The 23,423-nt window shown below is 38.5% G+C and overlaps 1 protein-coding gene across 1 annotated transcript in view; it reads left to right on the top strand.

Annotated features, from left to right (window-relative positions):
* Positions 1 to 23,423, top strand: part of PHLPP1 (PH domain and leucine rich repeat protein phosphatase 1) — a 295,223-nt gene that overhangs the window by 250,063 nt on the left and 21,737 nt on the right. Inside the window, exons 11-13 of the mRNA XM_043975799.1 lie at positions 343 to 543; positions 2,252 to 2,414; positions 15,914 to 16,044. Coding sequence (XP_043831734.1) covers positions 343 to 543; positions 2,252 to 2,414; positions 15,914 to 16,044 — 495 coding nt within the window. The remainder of the gene's footprint in view (positions 1 to 342; positions 544 to 2,251; positions 2,415 to 15,913; positions 16,045 to 23,423) is intronic.

The raw sequence follows: 23,423 nt of genomic DNA on the forward strand, positions 1-23,423 counted from the left end.
AAATGCTAAGCACCTTCATGACTGTAATTAACACAAGATAGTATTTACAAAAATGACTTTTTAAAAAGTTTTTTCTTTGGTTGGAAATCTTCAGAGACCCATTTTTTAAAAGTGTACAGTCTAGCTTCAGTTCTTCCTGTGAGTATTCCCATCTTCCCATTTGGGACTTTTTCTCTTGAGAAAATGGTGACTTGAAGGATTGGATTACTTCAGTGTTGTAACCAAAAAATGTTGACAGTAAGAAGGGACTTTTTACCCCTTTGCTAGGATGAGATTAAACAGCTTTGAGAGGTGATATGTACTGCTGATTAATACAGGAATTTCTATATTCTGATTTTGCAGCTTGAGGTTCCTAAATGCATCTGCCAACAAGCTGGAAACGCTTCCTCCAGCCACACTTTCAGAAGAGACAAGCAGCATCTTGCAGGAGCTGTATTTGACTAACAACCACCTCACTGACAAATGTGTGCCCTTGTTAATAGGACATCCTCACTTGAAGATTCTACATATGGCCTATAATCGGCTTCAGAGTTTTCCAGCAAGGTAAGGGGTGTCCTTCAAATTGCTCCTTTCATTACAGTTTGTAAAATAGTCAGTCCTACAGAGTAGGAGTGAGAGAAACCAAATAGTATGTTTAAAAAGAAAAACAACAACAACTACATTTCTGTTCTCTAATCATTTGATTAGTGCCTTTGCTTTATACAATGACTTTATGCAAGTCATGTAATAGTGCTTCTCTAATAGGGTTAGTCAAAGCATGATTAGATCTTAACTCTAACGCATTGGAATCTTGAGGAGGGATTTCTCATTCCAGAAATCCTCAGTATTGAGGAAAATACATCTGGAACTTCCTCCCCCCCAAAACAAACAACAAAAGATTTGTTTGTTTATCTAAACATACTCTGATTTTGTTTATTTTTCATCAGCTAAGTCCATTAACACCCTTCCAACTATTAGTCTACTTCTGAGAATGAGACCATAAATCAGGGATGTAAAGGCCACCATATAGTTGGTACTTCTGTATTTATTCATGAAGGCATGGTATGGTGTTTAATCCATTTAGAGAAACTACCTTATTTGTCACAGTTCAAATAATTTGTGATTGCTAGTAGAAGTACAGCTTTGATATTTATGACTCTCTTGCATTTAAATGCAGCCATATTGTATTAACATTTTCTTTAGTTTTAAGTATGCATACTTACTTAATCCTGTATGTATGGTTTTACTCTCGTACCTTTTTATTGGGATATACTCATTAAACAAATTTGGACCTTGCACACACCCACATAATTAACGAAACATCCTTTGGGTCTTAACGTATTGTGCTGTATTTAATTGCAGTATTTAGATTGTACCACAATTAACATTGTGCCGGGTCTTCTGTGTTCTACTACCATTGAAGATGCTCTATCCATTTTAAGTTTGAGTTATATGTTATATTGTTCATGGTATTTCCAACCATTAAGTATTGATGACCATGATACTTTTTTCACATTCTACCCCAATTCCCTTACTTATCTAATAGAAATACTATCTTAAACTAAAATCATATAATCATACGCTCATGGAATAAAGACATGAAGGATCATAGCATCATCCAGTCCATCCCTCTGTCCTCATACTAGTGAATTTCTGAGCCATGCAGGACAAATGCACATCTTTTCTCTTAGTGAAGTTTTCTAGGTTTAGAGGCTTAACCCACTCAGTAACCTCTGTTCTTCAAGAATCAGTTTCATCAGTCTATGTTCTCCTTCCATCAGTTCTAATTTTAGAGAGAAAGGAACATGTGTGAGATACATTGTGGAGGTAGGGCTGACAATTCTTGGGCAAGCGATTGGATTTAAGGATGCAAAAGAGGAAGGAGTCAAGAATAGCTATTAGGACCCAGGTCACCAGAATGATAGTGGTAGCCTCAATAGAAAAAGGAACATTTAAGCTGGGGTAGGGGGTGGGTTGGGGAAGGGTGGGGAGGGGTTAGGGGAAAAGATGATTGTTTATGTCTTGAACATGCTGAGTTTGATATGGTCTTGGGACTTCCAGGTGGAAATGTGGTTGAGGACTGGAGTTCCAGAGAGTGAATGGGGTTATCTGTATAGGTATTTGGGAGTCATCTGTGTAGATATATAATTGAATCCATGGGATCTCAACAAGGGAAAGAGTACACAGATAGGAAAATGATATTTTCCCTTCTTCCACAATTGTTATATGATTTCTCTCTCTTCCCTTATTCCCATGATTTTCACCTTCATAGTAAAATGGCCAAACTGGAGGAGCTAGAGGAAATCGATATCAGTGGGAACAAACTGAAAGCCATTCCAACCACTATCATGAACTGTAGGCGGATGCATACTGTGATCGCCCATTCTAACTGCATTGAAGTCTTTCCTGAAGTCATGCAGCTAACAGAAATCAAGGTATATCTTCTGCTACCTTAAATGATAGATTCCAAGTTATGAAAAATGAGTTGGTTTCTTCATTCACGCATTATGTATATTTGAAATTTTGCTATTCTGATTTACTGTGCATGAAGAATACCTGTATTCATTGCTCTCTATGGTTGTAGGGAATATGGAAAGAGCACCGGATTAAAAGTTGGGAGAACTGGTTTAAATTCTGGCTCTTCTGTTAACTAGCTTTGTTGATGATGGGCAAATTATGTAACCAAGTGCTCTAGGTCTTCATTTGAAAACTGGGATTAGAGATGACTTCTCTGGGAATGTGATGCCTTTCACACAGGAGGCTCTTCATAAAGCCTTAGGGTTGTTATAAAAATCAAGTAAGATGGTAGATACAAAAGTATTTGAAAAGCCAGAAGTATGTACCATTCTAAGGGTGACCCTCAGTCACAGAGGGACAGAAAATTAAGCAATAATGCTGTAGAGAACTGATTTTGATTCCCAGCTTCATATGACTTTACCTCTCAGGCCTTCATTTTCCTTTGTCTTTAAAATAAGACAGTCGTCCTAGGTAATAATCCCTTCCAGCTATGAAATTCACTCTTATTCCGTTTTTAACTTACCTATACTAAAATTCCTACTTCAGAAGCTTGTACTATCTGCACCTCAAAATATTAGGGTTACCTTATTTGTCCAAAAGCAGCAAAAACTTTTTAATCACCTAGTGTATGTACGTACGATCCTGTGCACAGCATTCATGGAGAATTTTTAGCCTTTCAAAGTTCTCTCCTTTCTTTACTTTTATCTTTATAGAAGCCTTGTGAGTTTTATAGGGCAAGTATCATGCCTCTCTTGTAGAAAAGGCGACAGAGGCACTCAGAAATTTTGTGACTTGGCCTGAGATCCTTTCCTGGGAAAGGGACCATAGATTTAGAGCTGATAGAGATCTTGATGACATCTGGTCAGCCCTCCTCTCCCTACTTACTACCCCATTCCATTTTATAGATGAAGAAACTGAGACCCAGAGGAATTGTGTCTGTGGCTCAAATATTTATTTAAATATTTCTATTAACATAATTTATTTTTATATCTCAATTATATCATTCTCTACTCTCTGGCTACTAAGCTATCCTTATCGCAAAGATTTAAATGAGAAAGAGGTAAGGAAAAGCAGATGGGAACAATGACATCAGACTGCATAGGCAGTAATCTACCTCCACAGTCCCCTATCTCTGCAAAGGGGGAAGGGAGTTGCAATTTCTCAACACTTCTCTAGGTTGGCTGTGACTTTTCAAAGCCTACTTTGCTTATCTGTTTCAAGAATATTCCCAGTTTAATTATGTAAATATTTGTTCTACAATGTGTGATTTCTTAGGGGGGGGTGGAGGGATGATGGGGGGAGATTTCCCCATAAAAAGATCTGTATAGTAGAGATTAATCACACTGACTTTTAAAATATATATATCATTACAGCATTTGTACAAAGTCCCTTAGGAAACTTTAAAAATTCACCTTTAAAAATTCACTAGATATAAGATGACCAATCAGTACAAGCTTTGACATGAGACAACTGTGCTTGGGCCAGACTTGGCAAAGCCCAGGAAGCAGGCTTGTGGCAAATGGTTTTCCCTCTGACACAGGAAGGAGGCTGACAACTAAGCTTTCCAGGGGTTCTCTAGCTGTCCATCATTCCACCTCACTGTCAAGCTAGGTGTCTTAGAGTGATTGTTACACTGGTATTTATGGGCTGCCTAAGGGGACACCAAACACGGAAGTGAAAAGGAAGTTTCAAGATTAACCTGTTTTCTGGACACTGTTACCTTGGCTGACCTTTAACATCATAGCTGCAGTTGCTTTTTGTTTATATTTTAATAAATAAAGGCTATTTTTTTAAGCACTTAGAAAATACATCCAGTAAACATTTACAGTTTTTCTGGATGTGACTATATCTAGAAAAACATGAAACCTGATTATGTGTAAATAGGTTCCTTTTGCTTTCTCCTCGTTTCACATCTCTCCCAGCCTCTTGTCCTCTTTGGATTTCTCCCCGCCTTCCCCATTATGGGCTTTCTGGTTTTTCCTATTTCATTTCAAATTATGCTACCTATGATCGTAGACGCAGAGCTGGAAGAAACCTAAAAAGTTGTCTATTCCCCACTCTTCATTTCACAGATGAAAAAGTGACTAATTGAATCGTTTTGGTTTTTTTTAAATCTAAATTTCTTTTTGTAATAACTGTTCTTTTAACCAGAAGAGGCTTTTAAAGTAACAAGTACAAGCACATTCAGGTCCTGAGTCTCAAGGAGCTCCTTTTCAAATAGTAAATTTTCTTATGAAAAATTGCGTTGTAAACTACGCTCAAAAACCTGGGTTTTTTTAAATTGTAAGAAAAATTGATCCTAAGTTGAGATAATACAGCTTTGATTAAAATATTATTGCTGTTACAAAACCCAGATTCAGGTCAGATAACTCCTTTAGGAAGTGTTGGAAAATATGGTGTTGCCTTAAGCAGGGTATTATTAAACAATATTTAATTTGGCCATTTCAATTACAGAAGGTTAGATGGGTTAGGAAAAGGAAAGATGAACAAGAATGTAATGTCATTTTCTAGGATCTCTAAACCATTCCCCACAGTCAAGATGAAGGAGGAAAGTGAATTTTTATAGCTGTGTTATTAGCAAGACTAAAAGCCATGAATGTTGACTATGGAAGGAAAGAGAATAAGTATTTATTAAGTATCTTGTTATTGTTCAGTTGTGTTTGACTCTTTGAGTTTCCGTTTGGGGTTTTCTTGGCAAAAAAGAGTAGAGTGATTTGCTATTTATTTATTTCTCCAGCTCATTTTTCAGATGAGGGTTAAGTGACTTGCCCAGAGTCACACAGTGACTGAGGTCAGATTTGAACCCAGGAAGATAACTAGACACTGTGCCTCTTAGCTACCCCATTTAGTGCCTACTCTGTGCTAAGTAAGTACTTTACAAATATTCTCTCATTTGATCCTGTGATCAACCCTGTGAGGGAGGTGCTGTTATTGGCCCCTCCACCTCCCCTCCCCAATCTTACAGTGGAGGAAACTAAGGCACACAAAGGTTAAGTGACTTGCCCAGCGTTACACAGCTAGTATCCAAAGCTGCATTTGATCTTCCCAACTCTAGACCCAGTGTTTCTATCTTTCTGTCCACTGTGCCACCTAGTTGCCTTTATAGTTTAAGGAAAGGCCCCCTAACTCGTTTTCATACATTGTGTCGATCTTTTTTAAAAAAAGACAGATATGGAAAAACTAGCCCTGTATACATATGAGCCCTAAAACATCAACTTATCCACTCTCTTTGAAAAGATTAAAATGCAGCCTAAAGCCTTTTTCCATTTCAATACATCCAGTGAGTGATCCCCTAAAAGTGATGACCAAGCATGAATTTGTTGATTAAGATTAGGGGCAAGTCAGTAGGAGTTGTCATTCCCCCCCCCACCCCCACAAAACAAAACCCACTTCTTTCAAAACTTTCCAAATGAACTGTAATCTTGAGGTCAATAGGACCTTTGGCCTCCATAGTTCAGTCTAGCTCACCTCTTCTCACAGAGCCTTGGCAATTCCGTCCTTCTTTCCCCCCTCCACTGACCCTTGCAGAGCAGCACAGCTGTAGTCTCAGGGAATAGTGGGTTCACCTCTGTGCTCAGTTCCCTTTGGAAAGTTCTGAAAGCAAGGGTACTCCCTGTATTATAATTAGAACTCAGTCATTTACTGTATGAAAGGGAAAACTGGTCTGGCTTTACATTTCTGCTTAAGACTTGTCCTGATAGTTGTTTTGTCCAGGAATTACACTTAGCAGATGAGTAGCCATGGATAACAGAACTGTGCCAAGGTCTGTGCTTTAAAAAAAAAGAAAAGATTTGCAGTCACCAGTGATTCCCTGGCAACTATGCTATTTGAACTACTGCTTTTATAGCAGAATTCAGGCTTTCCTGTACCATGATTCTTAATTACTGCTGCCAGAATACTAACGTGTCCTAGTCCTGCTGGGGTTATAAGTGTAGTTTAGGCAACTGAAAGAAATGTATGGTTTGTATAGTAGCCAGAATCTCCTGTTTAAACTTAAAGAGCACATTAGTAACTAATCTTTCAAAACACAGTGTCTCTGGCTTTATTATTTAATTACAGGATTTGGTAGTACTGTTTAAAATGTTTAAGCTCCTCATGAGAAACTTCTCTTTCTGATTCTTCTGTTACTCTAAGCTACTCCCTGTTCTCTGTAAGGGAACATACCCATCTCTGGGAGGGGCCCAAGTTCAGAATCTGGGGGTGTAGCCAGGGAAGAAAGGATCGAGTTCTCTACTTGGGCTGTACTTCCCTCTTGGGAACAGTGGCTGGAGGAAGCTGAAGGTCATTTAGAACTGAGCACCTTTTGTTTTTTCTCTGAAGTAGGATGAAACAGGAGATCTCAGTCATAAACACACAGACAAAGGACATGGAAAAATGGGCTGGGCGGAAAAGGTGTTAATTCATGGGAAATAGGGTGATAGAAGAGGTGAGGAGAGGTCCCTTTTGTGGGAGTTTCCCTCATGAGGATTGCAGATCAATCAAGGTATGACTTTCACTAAGGACTTAGCTAAGTCAATAACTGACAACACAACAATTTCACATTTCTGTAAGCTCTTAAAGGTTTGAAAAAGACTTCCTCATAACATACCTGTGAGATAGGTATACCTGATTTGCAGATGAGGAAACTGAGGCTCTGAAGGGTTGAATAACTTGCCACATTTGCCTAACTAGTAACTGCCTGAGGTTACATTGATATCCCCATCCCCAGACTCCTAAGTCCAATGCTCTGTCTGCACTTCAGTACAATACAAACTGGTATTTACCTATATCAGGTGCTTGCCATGTGCAAGACATTTTGCAACTGGAATGAAAAATTAGGGTTTTGTCCTCAGGGAACTTAGTCTAATAAGGTACTTAATTTGATGGGAAATCACAATACATGTGCTAGGCATTGTGATAGGGACAAATGAGAGGCACAGAGTGTTTGAGCTGCCCCTTAAAGGAAAGAAAGTTCAGAGACAGATGTACAGAGAGTCATTTCCATTGGAGATGCTGTTCCAAATGAATTGAATGCCACAGACATTAATCTAATGTGTGCAGGGCCCTATGGTGGGGGCTGGTAATGCATATGAAATGAAGCATTCCTGACCTCCAAATCTCTATTCTTCCTGAAGGATTATAAAAATCTCCTTGTCCCCCAAATCCTTATAGGAGGAGATGGAAGAATAGCTATTGGTCAAGTTGGTTTGGAATTCATAGTGTACAAAATGAAATAGAAATGTACCCCCAGCTTGTCACAAAGCATTAGAGTTAGAGTATTATAGATAGAGCCTGGAAGATTTGGGTTTAAATATCACCTCTGATACTTACTAATTAATTCTATGACTGTGGTCAAGTCACTCACTTAACACATCTGTAATTCAAAAGGAAAGTACTGTCTGTGAGAAGCCACATGGCATATTGAAGAGAGAGCTATCCTCACTGGCAGGAAGAACTGGGCTTAAGGCCTGCCACTGGCACATAACTTGCTCTGTGACCCTGGTCCAAGCAAATAACCTCTTAGTTCCCCAGGCAATTCCCTAAGACTAGAAGTTGATGGACAGTTGCCAGTCTGCACTGAAGGGAGAGAGAGTGTTTTCCTCACTGGGCACCTGCCTACACTGATGAAATCATAGAACTAGACCAACTTAATAGGTGAAGTAATTGCTTTACAAGGCTGTCAGGAGGCTCCAATGAGATAATACAAGCACTTTGCCAAATGGAAAGCACTAATTCTATGTCAGAGAGGCAGTGTGACATAGGAGCTAGAGAACTGGTCCCAGACATCCGAGGAAGGCTAACCTCAAGTCCCCTCTCTGACACCTGCTGATTGTGGAACCCTGGGCAGATCATTGAGCTTTTCTAAAATTATAAGTTGTACACTATACTTGCTAGTTTGCATCTGTGGTGGAAAGAGTTTTCCTCGCCAGGCATTCCTGAAATCTGTGGAAGCTCAGGTCCAGTCCAAAAAGAAAATTTCTTGCAGAAGGAGTAGGATGCAATGGGGAAGTCGCTCGTCTCTGGCTAATCTCCAGCCACCGTGCTCCCCGCCTCTTCACAGGAAGACTTTAGGACCAAAAATCTTGAGCTGCATTCTCCCTCCCCTAATCTAATCTACGAGTCAAGTGGTTGCTTCAAAAGTCTTTTATGGATTTCCTGCATGTCATGTGCTAAATGTGATTAAAAATAGTTGCGGTAGATGGCACTAATTGATTCAACATACTTGAAGTGATGGGCCTGCATTTAGTATGTATACTTTTATAAAATAAGAACCCAAATTCCTAAATGACAAGGGAGCAAGTTCTGCTAATGAGATGACAGGTTAGTAAATCTGGTCCCAAGCAATTCTGTCCATGCCTCAGTTTCTATAGATGTGTTGTTGAAAGATGATGTGTGAGTAGAATTTTTAAAAAGCAAGTCTTGTTAGCTTACCAGGTGAATTCACTACCTGAAGCAGTCCTAAAGCTGGGCCTTTCAGAAAGTGAAAAGTCTACTGTAATGTGTTCATCAGCAACTTCATTTTGATTACTCAATAGTATAGATTTTTTACTGCAATTATCTTAACTAGGAGCTTGTCTTTAAAGCTTCATTGAAGAGAATGGTATAAAGGAAATGTGCATCATGACATTCGTGCAAATTAAGATTAATTTATATTTTTAATAATCATACAGGAGTATTGACAGAAAAATAGAACTTTACCTTTTTGCCTTGTGAGTCAGTGGTTTTGCTACAAGAGCCAGAAAAGCTAATATTGTATTAAGTAACTTTGAGAGACCAGGGAAATGACAGTCCCACTATAACTGGTAAGACCAAATCTGAGGAATTGTGTTCTGTTCTGAGTGTCCCGTGTTAGGTTGTCCTAAATTGTGCTCCAAGAAGGGTGAGCTAGAGTGGTAAAGGGCCATATGAAGATTAGTTGAAGCAATTCATGACATTTAGCCTGAGTAAGAGAGCCTTAGGGGGATTGTGATCATTTCAGTCATGTCTGACTCTTTGTGACTCTGTTTAGGGGTTTTCTTGGCAAAGATACTGGAGTGGTTTGCCATTTCCTTCTCCAGGTCATTTTACAGATGAGGAAACTGAGGTAAACAGGGTTAAGTGACTTGCCCAGGGTCACACAGATAGTAAGTGTCTGATGCTGAATGTGAATTCATGAAGGTGAGTCTTCTTGATTCTAAGCCCCAGTGCTTTAACTCAGGGCTTCTTAAACTTTTTTCACTCACAACCTTTTTTTGCCCAAGAAATTTTTAGGTTACTTCGGGTATATAAGTATATAAAATAGATATACATAACCCCACATTCAGTTAACCGATTCCATATGGGATCATGAAACAGAGTTTAAGCTCAATGTGGGGATCACAAAAAAATTGGCAACAGTAAAAGTTTATGTATACCTATTTTAATTTACCTATATACTTGACATCACCTAGACATTTCTTGGGCAAAAAGGGGTTGTGAGTGGGAAAGTTTAAGAAGCCCTGCTCTTGCTATCTGCTGCTCTTCCTAGCTGCCCAGTGTGATAGTTACCTTCATACATGTGAAGGACTGTCGTGTGGAATGGAAAGGGATTTGCTCTCTTCTACTTGGTCCCACAAAGCAGAACTAGTAAGCAAAGGGTAGAAATTGTAAAGAGACATAGATTTGTGGAGGAAAAGACTTTGTAACAAACAGAGCTGTCCAAAATTGGAATGAGTTTCATAAAGAGGTGGTGGCTTCCCCTTTCAGGGGTTCTTTTAAACAAAGGTGGGATGATAACTTGTCAGCTGTCTTGCCTTCTTGCCCTTAATCCCGAGTGTGTGTGTGTGTGTATGTGTGTGTGCGTGCACGCGCACACACATAGATATACATATGTGTACATATGCAGATACAGATACACACACACACATACACGTCTCTCCTCTTTCAAACACTTACCTCCCAGTTTCTCAACTTGCTCATTTCCCAAGATCTACTCCTCCACCCCTCTTCAACTACTCACAGAGATAGTCATATTCTTGGTCTTGCCATCCCCCACAACCGTTCTACTTTTATGGTTATGAACTCTGAAATTCCCTTATCTGATCAATCTGTTGTCATTCCTTTCTGAGGTTGGATTTGAACTCAGGTCCTCCTGAATCCAGGGCCAGTGCTCTATTCACTGCGCCACCTAGGTGCCCCTATTATCATTATTATTAGCCAGAAGATCTGGGTTTAAGTCTTGAGTTAACTACTTACTAGGGCCTCAGTTTCCTTCCCTGTAAAATTAGACTGGATAACATTTCAGGTCTCTTCAAATACTTAAGCTGTGATCTTGTCACTTGTCTTTCCAGTTCTCCTTTTTATTACTCAGTTCCATGCATTCTATGCTTCTGTTCACACTGAACTGCTAACTATTCCCAGAACTTGGTATGTTATTCTCACCTCTCTATATTCCTGCTGACTGACCCCGTGCCTGGAATGTGTGCCTTCCTCATATCTGCCTTTCATGTTCTTCCTTTCCTATGTTGACTATTTACTTGTTTCTTTTTGCCAAAAGCAGGGGTTCCTACAAGGAAAAAATTCCATATGGGGATTTGTTTCTTCTGAATTCAAAGTAAAAAATTAATGACCTCTAGCCCCAAAATTTGTTCTGCTCTGAATCACAGCTTGGTCATATAGAATAAGGATTGTCCTAGCAGTGGAAAGAAATTGCATCAGAAGGTAAATTCGGGATGACAGTATCATACATGAGCCACTGCAATGATAGACAGCCATATATAAAAAATGTCTGGAAGAAATGAAGGAATTTAAAATTTTCATATGAGATTTTGTGATGGATTAAATCCTAGGCAGATACATTAGTACCCTAAACGGTATGAAGCTTTGTGACAATTTTGGGGGGGAAGGGTGCGTGTGTGTCTGTGTGTCTAGAAGAAATTATCCTGTAAACAAAGATTTCTAACACCAGGAAAACACATCAGAACAAAGTGAAATATTACAGCTCTTATGGTATGGTTTTAAGTGATAAATTATACACGACCGTTTCTTTGAAATATTCTACTGAAGCATAGGTAGCTTGAGTTCATATTAATTAATACAATGCCATTATCTAAGCATATTAAGAGTTAGCAGGGGTAAGTTTTGATCTGAACCATGAATCATTTCACAACCACGAATAATCTTCCTTTTGTGGGGGTTGGGTTATTTTGGTTTTGGCATTCCTGCCAGAAGTTTGTTTTATAGAAAGTTAATTATTGGCAAACGTATCATAGGGTGGGGTTGCAGCTTGTTATTGGGCAGGGCTGGGGGAAGGGAAGACAGGTTTTCTTTGCTAGCCAAGATTCATCCAAATTCAACATTAGATACTTCCTAAACCATGTTTCTTTTTAAAAACTGTTTCTATTTTAAAGAAATCTCAATACAATGAAGCAGTGTTATGTAATGGAAAGAAGGCTGGATTGAAAGTCAGGAAGCTTGGACTTGATTCTCAGTGTTGCCATTTACTAGTTGTATGACCTGGGTCAAGTCGTTTCAACTTTCCGGGGCTCAGTTTTCTCATTCGCAAATTGAAGGGATTGGGCTAGATAACCTCTATGACCCTGGGCAGCTCTAAATCTAGGATCCTATAATTCTAAGTATCATAGGCAGAAATAATAACAGGGTACTACTCTGAAAGCATTCTCTGTAAACTGTCAATATCAGCCACAAGTAATTATTTACTGAGCCCATCTGTGTAAAGTACTGTAGGACATGGTGAAAAGCCTACCACTAATATACTGGGTGACTTTAGGCAAGTCCCCTAAGCCTATCTGGTGGTACTCAGTTTCTTCATTTGTAAAACGAAGTTTTAGCTCCAAAACTGATTCTGTGAGTATAAGATAAAACCTTTCTCTGCCATCAGGGAGCTTTGAGTCACTATACCCAGAGAGGTGCCTGAGTCTCTGTGCCGTTTGCGAGTGGAATAAACCAAACAGAGCTCCCTTAAAATACACAAAAGTAATAGGAATAATAAGAATTCATGTTGATTTAGAACTTTACACATTGCAGAGCATTGTCTTTGGGAGTTCTACGGTAGATGGTGCCAAGAATATCATCCTGATTTTGACCATTGAAGAAACTAAGATGCAGAATGGCCATACCTAGAGTAAATGTTTGAACTGATCATTTTAAGTAGACACTCACTCGGCTGCCTACCAGCTAAATTTTGTGTTTACTGAAATGGCTTCATTCCCAGAAAAGGTATTTTTATAAGTTGCCCAGCACAACTTTGAGCTTATCATCGTTTGTTTTTTTCTTAATATTAAATGGTTTTTTTTTTTTTTAGTGCCAGAGGTAAGATTTTTAGGGTTTTTATTTCTCTTCTGTAGATGCTTATGCATGTGTCTGTGTATACTTATACACACACATATATCTTTTCAACTATTTCATTTTAATATATTTTATCATTTTGCTCCTGTCACAGGTCTCCAAATTCATTCCTGACAACCATTGTTTATACTAAGCTAACCAAATTTGCCTATGCTTTCCTTGATCATTGTAATCTTTCCAGTTTCAAGTAAGAAATATTTAGTCCCTCATCTTTTTTTTTTAGTGAGGCAATTGGGGTTAAGTGACTTGCCCAGGGTCACACAGCTAGTAAGTGTCAAGTGTCTGAGACTGGATTTGAACTCAGGTCCTCCTGACTCCAGGGCCAGTGCTCTATCCACTGTGCCACTTAGCTGCCCCTAGTCCCTCATCTTTTGAGATTTGTTTTTTCATTTATACTGCTATATACAGTATATACTGCTATATACTGACTCAGTTTCATTGTATTCACACTCATTCAACTCCACAAGTATTCATTGACTGCTTTTATGAGTAAAACACAGTGCTAGACATAGGGAAAAGAGCATTGGACCTTGAATCAGAAGAGTACTATATGTAAATCCTCCCTCTGTGCTGCATTGACTTAACCTTTATGAGCCTCATTTCCTTCATCTGCCCCACTCCCCCAAATAAAAGGACAGTACTGCAGGATGATGCTTAAGGTAAAGGTGGTAGACTAAAACAGAACTCTCTAGTGTGGCTTACAGAACCAAATTAAAATATAAATGGAAAATGCTTAACAAAATAAAAATACAACATAAATAATGTTAATTTGTGATTTTTCTAAGCCAATGTGTGGCCTACAGAGATCCATTTCTATTTGAGTTTGACACCATGGTCCTACAGTATTATTGAGAATCAAATGAAAATGTATATAAAGGACTTTGCTAACCTTAAAGCACTATGTTTTAGGAATTTGTCCACAATAATACTAATAGCTAGCAAAAGTCAGTAACAGAATTCTAACACCGTGTCCAAGATATTTTCCATTGTCACATGCTGTCTCCATTAGGGGAGATAGCTATGCACACAAACAACTTAGTTATATAAGGCACAATGGTGTCTTAGGAAACGTCCAAATGCAGTACTGTGAAAGCATAGATGAGTAAGTTGCTGCTGAGGAGCTCAAGGAAGGCTTCTTCCTTAGGAGGTGATATGACTTGGGCCTGTTCTAGTTGTGGTTCCCTATTGCAATGGGTCGCTTGGAACAATCCCTTTAATAAAAACATCCAGCAACCTCCCAAGAAAAACGTAGGCCAGGAGAGTGAAAGCAAGTAAAAACTACGGGCAGGAAGATTCACTGGGATCTCAGGAGCTCTCTACCAGTGTCTCAAAACTTCCTCTAGTCTCCTTGCCACAGGATTCACCGTTGGATCTCACCTGGATACAAAGTTAATCAAACTGTTTCAAGTCTGCCCATGTTGTCCTGACTCACAACTGAAGTTAGTGTTCTGGGATCATGGAGTTAACTCAAGGCTCCCTAGTTTTATCCTGGTCCAAAACAGGCCATGAATGATAGGAGAAGGACTTTCTTGGTATTGGGAATCAGGTGAACAAAAGCATAGAGATTATTTTGTAAGCAGTAAACGGACCAATTTGCTGAGAGGAAGATGGTAAATAGTGAGTGATAAGGCTGAGAAGCTAGATGGGAATGGGGAGCAGAGCATGGAAAGCCTTGAATGCCAAACTAAGAAATTTGGATTTTTTTTTTAATCAGTCATCTACCACCACTGGTTTTTTGGGGGTATAGAAGAGAATTATTTCACTCTTATGCATATATTATTGTATGAAGTGGAAGATAATGGTACCCAAAAGTGTTGCTTTTCACCTTTGCCCAGATTTCTTATCCATAATTGTATGTCTTTTAAAAGGGAATTTTAATTAATCAATTAATTAATTTAGAATTTTCCCCACCTTACATGTAAAAACAAATTGTAACATCGATTTTTAAAACTTTGTGTTCTAAATTCTCATCATTCCTCCCAATCCCTCCCTTAAGAACTCAAGCAATTCAAAATAAGTTATACATGTGCGGTCGTGCAAAACATAGCAGACAAAAAAACTATTATAAGTGTAGTTGTTGTTGTTTTGTTGGGGCATTGAGGGTTAAGTGACTTGCTCTGGGTCAGACAGCTAGTGTCAAGTGTCTGAGGTCAGATTTGAACTCAGGTCCTCTCGAATCCAGGGCCAGTGCTTTATCCACTGTGCTACTTAGCTGCCCCACAAAGGGAATTTTAAACAAAAGGTTTTGTCCATAGTTTTAACCTGCTTTAGATTTCTTAGTATTTTTACATTATTCAGAATCTTAATTTTCTCTTTACCCCTTTTTCATTGATGTTAACTAAGATGTTCCCCAAAGCTAGACAAAATATAATTAGAGAATGGTGGCTACTTATTGGTTATCTTTTCAGTTTGGTACATTTTAGCCTACTTCATATCCTTGCTTTCTCTGTCATCTAGATAATTTTCCATTGATGTGACAACATTCATACCCTATTCAATATGGCTTCATGTTTACAAGTCAAATTTAGTGTTACGCATTAAATAGCAAGTCTAGGTAATAGTTTTATCTGCTGTATTTCACTGAGCCAATTATTTAATGTAGCTTTTTGGGAAGCATGCCCTTTCATTTTATAAATGGATAGTTCCCTCATTTTGAATATTTCCTTTAAGTACAAAGTCTTTTATAAGTTTTATTTTGATAGTTTTTTACTTGTAACCACAACCTCTGTGACCAAAACAGCTGCAGAGATTGTATGGGCAGTAGAGAATCCACTGTCTTCAGAATATTTCTGCTGATATTTAATTAAAAACAACAACAAAAAGAAGAAGGAATGAAGAGTGTAGCAACATTTGTGATTCTGTGATCTGAGGATGGAGTACAAAAAAAAGCATTTACATTGCATTTAATTTAATTGCAATTAATTTAAAGGCTGCTTATGGATTTATGGCAGAACAGTAACCAAACTGTCTGATCTTTCCAGATTCAGCCTCTTTTAGCACTGAATGGTCTTACCCATGACCTAATTAACCAGAAAAGGGTAGGACCTTGTGACAGAGCTGGACCATTTCCAAATTCTCCCCCTTTCTTTACTGTTTCCTCTTGTTCCTTCAGTGTGTGGACCTGAGCTGTAATGAGCTAAGTGAAGTCACATTACCTGAAAACCTGCCTTCAAAGCTACAAGAACTAGACCTGACTGGAAACCCTCGGCTATCCCTGGATCACAAAACCCTGGAACTGTTGAAGTAAGTGTAGTTTTCCTGAAACATAGTTGATTACAGAATTATCCACAAAGCCACAGGATGTCCAACCCAATAAAAAATACCGGGCTAGACACCCAAGACATTTTTTTCATCATTACTCTGTTACCTAAGATTCACTGAGAGCATTTTCAGGAGCAAATTAGAAATGCAACACATCTGAAAGATGGCATCTCACAGTGGAAAAGTGACTCTAGATATTCAGCTGCCGTTAGCTGGTAACTGCTTTGGCTGCAAGTGCCATCCATATCATTTGGGACAGGAACTGGACCAGTGATTTATTGAATATGGGGCCCTCACAAGTGAGGAAACTCCTCCTCTAAATACAAGTTGACTCTCTTTCTGCAGATTAGCCCACCAAGAGGTTAAGTGATTTGCCAGGAACTACACATCCAGTAAAGATAGGGTGGAATTTTAATCCAGCTCTTCCTGGCTTGGAAACTCAACTATACAATATACCATGCTGCCTTCTGTATCTGTACCATTAACATGCTTTAGTTCTGGAAAACCCTAGAAGGTGATATTCTTTCATTTTACCTGCAGTTGAATTATTTTGATTATTCTTAGTGCCATTTTGCATTCATTTTCTCATAGTAGTGTGGGGAAGAAGTTGTCTTTGGTACATATCCAAAGCCTCTTGGCTTATTAAAGAGGAAAGAACACTGACCCTGGGAGTGAGGAGAAATAGGTTCTTTCTACTACTAATTATTTCTATCAACTTAAGTAAATCACTTAACTTCTGAACCTCAGTTTTCTCATTTATAAAATGAGGAAGTTGGCTTATATGGTGTTTATGAAACTGTCTTCCACAGTCCCCTGGGATTCTATGAAGCAGTCTAAGGAATTCTGGGGAGGGAAAAAAAAAATTAAAATGTCAGAAAAGAATACATAGCAAGATCCTTCCGCTTGACTTAAAATGAACTACACTTATTATTCTCTTAGTATTAAAAAAAATCTACTCTACATTTTTATATCAATGGCCAATTATGGATAAGTAGGTAAAATAAAGAAAAAAACCACCTAAAAATAAGAGAAAAATGTGAACAATCAGGTCACTGATGATGAAACATGTCATTTTGAATACCCCATCTCAGGTACAGAAGAAACACAAATATAATTCACAGAGATAAAGATTGTGACTGAACCTGTGATTTCATTGATATGGGAAACTCCCTCTCCCAGTGTAGCTGTGATGCCTAGAGGGCTACAGTTAAATGATTTGCCCTGGAGATCACACAACCAGTATTAGTCACATGTCAGACTTGAACCGAGGTCTTCCTAACTTCCAGGTCATCTTGATATCCACTATGCCATGTTTCTCTCTAATTCAGGTTTACGTCTGGTGATCCTGAGGTGCTCTGTGTAATTTGTTACAAAATTTTTAAAAGTTGTTCTGTCATTCTGGTAGAATTACCTAGGCATTTGTAAATTGAACACTTAATTTTAAAAACCCTCAAATTTTTAAAGTGAAAATGCAAAGAACATTATTTCAAACAGGTCTTCCCAAATTTCTATGAGTCCTTCACTTTTATCATTTGTCAGAGTCCAATAATGTTCCATCACAGTCATATACTGTAGTTTGAGCAGTCATTTCCCCAGGATTCTGACTTTCCAAGGTCACACCTGATAGTCCAGGAATAGGATCTTTTATCTCAGCTCTTTGAAACCCTCACTTGATCCTTCTGTTCCCATTATCATCCTAGATCTCTTCTACCTTTTATGGTCAGATTCCACAAAAAAGCCATCTGCAATAGGTACTTCCATTTTCCTCTCGCCCTCTTCTTAACCCCTTACAATCTGGCTTTCGGTCTTATTATTCCACTGAAACTACTTTCTTTGAAGTCACGAATGAGTCAACCCTTATTCTCCTTGACCTCTCTGCAGCTTTTGACACTACTGATCACCTTCTCTTTAATACTCTATTTTCTCTAGGTTTTCAAGACACGGCTCTCTCCTGATTCTCCTTCTACCTATCTGACCACTCCTTGTCAGTCTCCTTTGCTGGATCCTCATCCAGGTCACGTTCTGCCTCTAACCATAGGTGTCCTTCAGGGTTCTGCCCCCTGAGTCTTCTTCTCTTCTCCCTCTCTAGTACTTCACTTGGTGACCTCATCATTTCCTATGGATTTAATAACCATCTCTGTGCTGATGATTTTCAAATCTATCTTTCCTGCCCCAGCTTCTCTGCCGACTGCCAGTCTCTCATCTCCAGCTGCCTTTCAGACATCTCAGACTGGATGTCCAGTTAACAAACATCTGAAACGAATCATGTCCAAAACAGAACTCATTGCCTTTCCCTTAACCCTTCTGCCTTTCTTCCTTCCTTCCCTCTTACTGTAGAAACCAGTACTATCTTCCCAGTCCCTCAGGCTTGCAACCTAGGAGTTGTCATCACTATCTTTCACTCCCATGCAAATTCTTGTCAAGCCCTATTTTATTTCACATCTACATTTCTTAAATACAAGCCCTCTCGCCTCTGACACTGCTGCCACTATAACGTAGCTCCTCCTCATCTCACAATTGGATTATCAAGACAGCCTGCTGGTGGGTCTGTCAGCCTTAGAAGTCCCTCCCCATTCCAATCCATTTTCCATTCAGCCACTAAAGTGATTTTATTAAAGCTCAGGCCCAACCATGTCACTCTCCTACTCAGTAAACCACAGTGGCTTCCCGTTGCTTCAAGGATCAAATACAAAATCTTCTGTTTGACCTTCAAAGCCCTTCATAACCCAGCCCCCTCCTTTCCAGTCTTCTTACATCTTACTATCTACCACATTCTCTTCAATCCAGTGACACAGGCCTCCTGGCCATTTCATGAACATTCCATCTCTTGGCTCCAGGCATTTTCGCTAGCTCTCTCTCATATCTGAAATGTTTTCCCTCTACCTTTCTGACTACTTACTTTAAGTCAAACTAAAATCCAATCTTTTGCAGGAAGAGTCTCCTAACTTCTCTTAAATCTAGTGCCTTCCCTCTATTATTTCCTACTCATCTTGTATTTAGCTTGCATGTTTATGTCTTTGTATGTCTGTGTATTTGTGTTTTGCATTTTGTCTCCTCCATTACATTGTGAACTCCTTGAAGGCTGGGACTATCTTTTGCCTTTTAAAAAAAAAATACTCAGCACTTAGCACAATGCCTGGCATATAGTAGGTGCTTAATAAGTGCTTATTGATTAATTGATTTAAATTTATTTGCTCCCAAGATATTTAAACTCATTTCTTTTCCTTCCCTTTCTATTTCCTTTTTTCCTACCCTCCATTTTCTCTCTTCCTTTTTCTCTCTTTAGTGTCCTTTTTTTTCTTTTCTGTTTGTACCATAGGTGTGCCAACTGCATTCCTTGCTCTTTTATCGTTGATAGCCATAGTGAATTTTATTTAAATCACTAGTGAGGACTCTCTAACTTCCCCCTAACTTTTTTTGGGGGGGGGTTGGGGGGGGCCAGGCAGTGAAGGTTAAGTGACTTGCCCAGGGTCACACAGCTAGTAAGTATCAAGTGTCTGAGGTCAGATTTGAACTCAGGTCCTCCTGAATCCAATTCCCGTGCTTTATCCACTGCACCACTTAGGTGCCCCCCACCTCTAACTTTTTAATATGTACATATACATACATTCATTCATACATACACACCTGTTAGTGTGTGTGTGTGTGTGTGTGTGTTCATGTTTCAGGAAGTTGTTCCATGCTTAAATGTCTACTGTATTTTAAATTCAATTATTTAGACCTTTATTATTCCAGAATAATTTTCAGTTGCATCAAAATTATAATGTGTTTTAATTTTAAAAGCCAGACAAAGCACATTTAAATGAAATTACGAAGCAGTTGAAATCACATCATTTCCCAAATATGTGACAGATATTTCTGGCACCATAACTCCAGTTATTTAAGTTGTTTTGTTTAAAACAAGAAGTTTGCCATTATGGATTTTTAACAAATTGTTATTAGTCATATTTTTGTATTTAATGCAAATCCCCTTTTGAGAAGTGCTTTTGAGAAGCAAAGTCATACTTTGCTTAACAAGATTCTCATAGTGTTTAGCCCTGACTCCTGTTGGATGAAGTGATTATTTCCTAAATGTATAATGAAATTAGACTTTTACTGTGGCTTGTTTGAACTTATACATACAACTTCATTAAAAAAGATTACATGAATATACTCCCTTGCCTATTACATATTATAACTTTAAGAAATCAGAGTATTTTATAATATTGAGCTTTAACATCTACAAATATTTGGGTTTTTTTAACCAAAATTTTCCCACAAAAATAACATTTACTTTAAATTTTAAAAGTAAATTTTAGTCCTCCTTCTGATAGCACAAGCCTTAACTTTGCTGACCCACACCTTAGACGTTGCTGCCTCCCAGAGTGTGGAATGAGAAGTACAGTACTACAGTTCACAGACCGCTTTCATGTTCTCTCTTTTGATCCTTACAAGGCTTGGAGGTTTATGATCATTCACTTTTTTTTACAGGAAACGGGGATTCAAGGCACCTGAGTGAATTAGCTAAGGTCATACAGCTAGTAACTTCCAAAAGCAGCACGTAGACACAGGCATTCTGGCTAAGTATGATGTGAACTCCTTAGGAAAATGTGAATTTTTGAGATAGAGTTCATTCTTATCTTCATAATCCCAATATCTAGCATCTCCCATAGTCAGGACTTAGTAGATATTTAGTAAATTAGTACTGATTACAGTACCCTTTCAACTATATGTGCTCCTTTTTTTCTTAATTTATTTAAATTTTTTTTTAAATGCAGTTCCAATTTCTTTCCCTCTCTCCAGCCACTTTATATATGCTTCTCAAGTGATGATAATAAAAATAATAATAGCTAACATTTATATAGTCTTTAAAGGTTGCAAAGCACTTTTCACATATTACCTCTTTTGATCCTTACAACAATCCTGGGAAGTTGGTGCTAATATTATCCCCACTTTAGAAATGAAACAATTGAAGATGAGAAAAGTTAAGTGACTTGCCCAAGGGTGGCATGTCTATTAAGTATTAAGAATCATGATCCAAACTTGGGTCTTCCTGACTGCCAGGCCTGGCACTCTACCCACTGTACCACCCAGCCTCAGATGAGGGAGAAGTCACATTGGTGAGGATCAGGAAAGATTTCTTGGAGAACATTGTATTTAAGCTGGCATTTGGAACATGCATAGGATTTCAGCAGGAGCATATGAGGGGTGAGGGAGAAGGACTCTCTAGGCAGAGGGAGAAGCATGAGAAGAATGTAAAAGCTGAACACCTTCCGGAAGTAGATCCAGTACTTACTTCATAAGCAGGATAGCAAGTTGTTTGACTAAGCTTTGTTTATAGCGTGGGTGTTTGCATATAGGATGCAAGCCGATTAATGAAAGGTTCAAAAGCTATGGAGGAGCGTGGAAGGCCAGTTTGAGGCATTTAGACTTAATTCCGTAGCTTTTTGAACAAGGGAATGACATGATTAAAGATGTGCTTTGGAAAGATTGGTTTGTCAGACGTTTGTATGTAGGATGAATTAGAGGAGAAAGAGCCCAACAGGCTAGAATGATCATTTGGAGGCTAATTGCAGCTGTCCGTTTGAGAAGTAGTGGAATTCTAGACCTGAGTGGTAGCAGAGGAAACAGAAAGGAATTATAATGAAACACCACTTCACTTTCACTAACTCTAAGATCTTCTTGATATCCTGTTTAAAATTAATTAGGCTAATTATCTCTCATTCTTTTAAAGTCAGGACAAAGTGTAGTCGATTTTAGAAAGCACAAGATTTGGAGTTAGAAGGCTTACTCCCTGTATAGTATAACCTCAGACAAGTAATTTAATCTCTCTGGGCTTCAGATTTTCCCATCTGTGAAATGAGGGAATAGACTAGATGATCTCTGAAACATTCTTTTTAAACTCTAAATCTTATACTACTAAGGATTCCATTATTGGCATTCAGGTGCCCCTTGTTCTTTGTACCCCAAACATATCCCATCAGAATGTTCTATCCTGACTTGTACTAGATTTAAATTGAAGTGATCTCATTCAATAATTGAATGATATGTGTCTAGCTCAGATTAGTAGGAATCTAGGGTACTTACCAGGCTTATAGGAACCTCATTTATTTCTTGACAGATACTTCTACTAGGAAAATTTTGGGGAAATACAGCACCTAATTCTTTATGAGTGAAGGCTTTATGAAATAGTTATTCCTAACATTCTTTGTCAGTAATGTAAGCCCGGTAAAGGAAAAACATGATTGAGGAGATTCATTATTACTTGTTTAAGTTTCTAGACAACAAGTGACAACATTTAGGGTTCATTGGGAATACAAGCCAGGAGAAATGAGATAATCTCTCAATTGAGATTTATCAGCTCCAGAGGTTTTAAAATTTTCATCAGAGACAGTGTTAACAATTCCAGCTTCCTTGGTTTAAAAATATGAGAAGAGTGCTAACTCCGAGTGGCCCCCGTACACATTTCCCCCCACCACCAAAAAACAAAACAAAAACAAAGATCAGGAGAAGATCTGGTATTCATTTTTCTGGACTAGCAACCCTTTATGAAAAGGTCTTAGACTAAAGACTGCATTAGAGTAGTTGTTTCAGTCAGCAACTCTGTGTAAAACAGTTGTATAAGTAGCATGAGAATGAAATAATCCACATGCTATAGCCACCCCTGGGAACAGCCTCTGTCCTGATGCTGAATAAGAAGACTGAAAGCAAGTTTCACATGACTTTCCTCTGTCAGGCCTATCCTTCCAAGGTTTTATTTTGGTTGTGTCCTCCTATCATTAAAAGTGAATCACGGGGCAGCTAGGTGGTGAAGTAGATAAAGCACCAGCCCTGGATTCAGGAGGACGTGAGTTCAAATCTGGCCTTAGACACTTGACACTTACTAGCTGTGTGACCCTGGGCAAGTCACTTAACCCTCATTGCCTCACAGAAACAAAACAAAACAAAAGTGAATCACATTCTAGATTTTAAATATGAGCTGGACAGCATTCAAGGTCGTAATGGCAACAGTTTGTGTTTATAGTTTCTGAAGCCTTCCCTTACAACAACGCTATTAAGGGAACAGCAAATTATAACGATCCCCATTTTGCAGATGAGGTTGTCACTTTGCTAACTGTTATGAAACTGGTAAATGTTAGAGCTCGGACTCAAATGTGTTTCCTACATCCCTCCCATCCAGTTCCTTATGCTCATTTATTAGTTGACCATGTTTACCCTTCTCTAGGGAAGCCACATTAAGTCTCTTTAGAAGTAAATAATTTCAGTTGTTTGCTCTGGTATTTTATGGTGAGCTGTGGTCCTGATCATTTTTTAACTGTAAAATTGTGCGTTGAGTTCTAAAATCATTTGCTACAGCCATATTTTCTTTGGGATGAACCCAC

Source organism: Dromiciops gliroides, chromosome 1 (genome assembly GCF_019393635.1).
Source record: "Dromiciops gliroides isolate mDroGli1 chromosome 1, mDroGli1.pri, whole genome shotgun sequence".
Taxonomy (NCBI): Eukaryota; Metazoa; Chordata; class Mammalia; order Microbiotheria; family Microbiotheriidae; genus Dromiciops; species Dromiciops gliroides.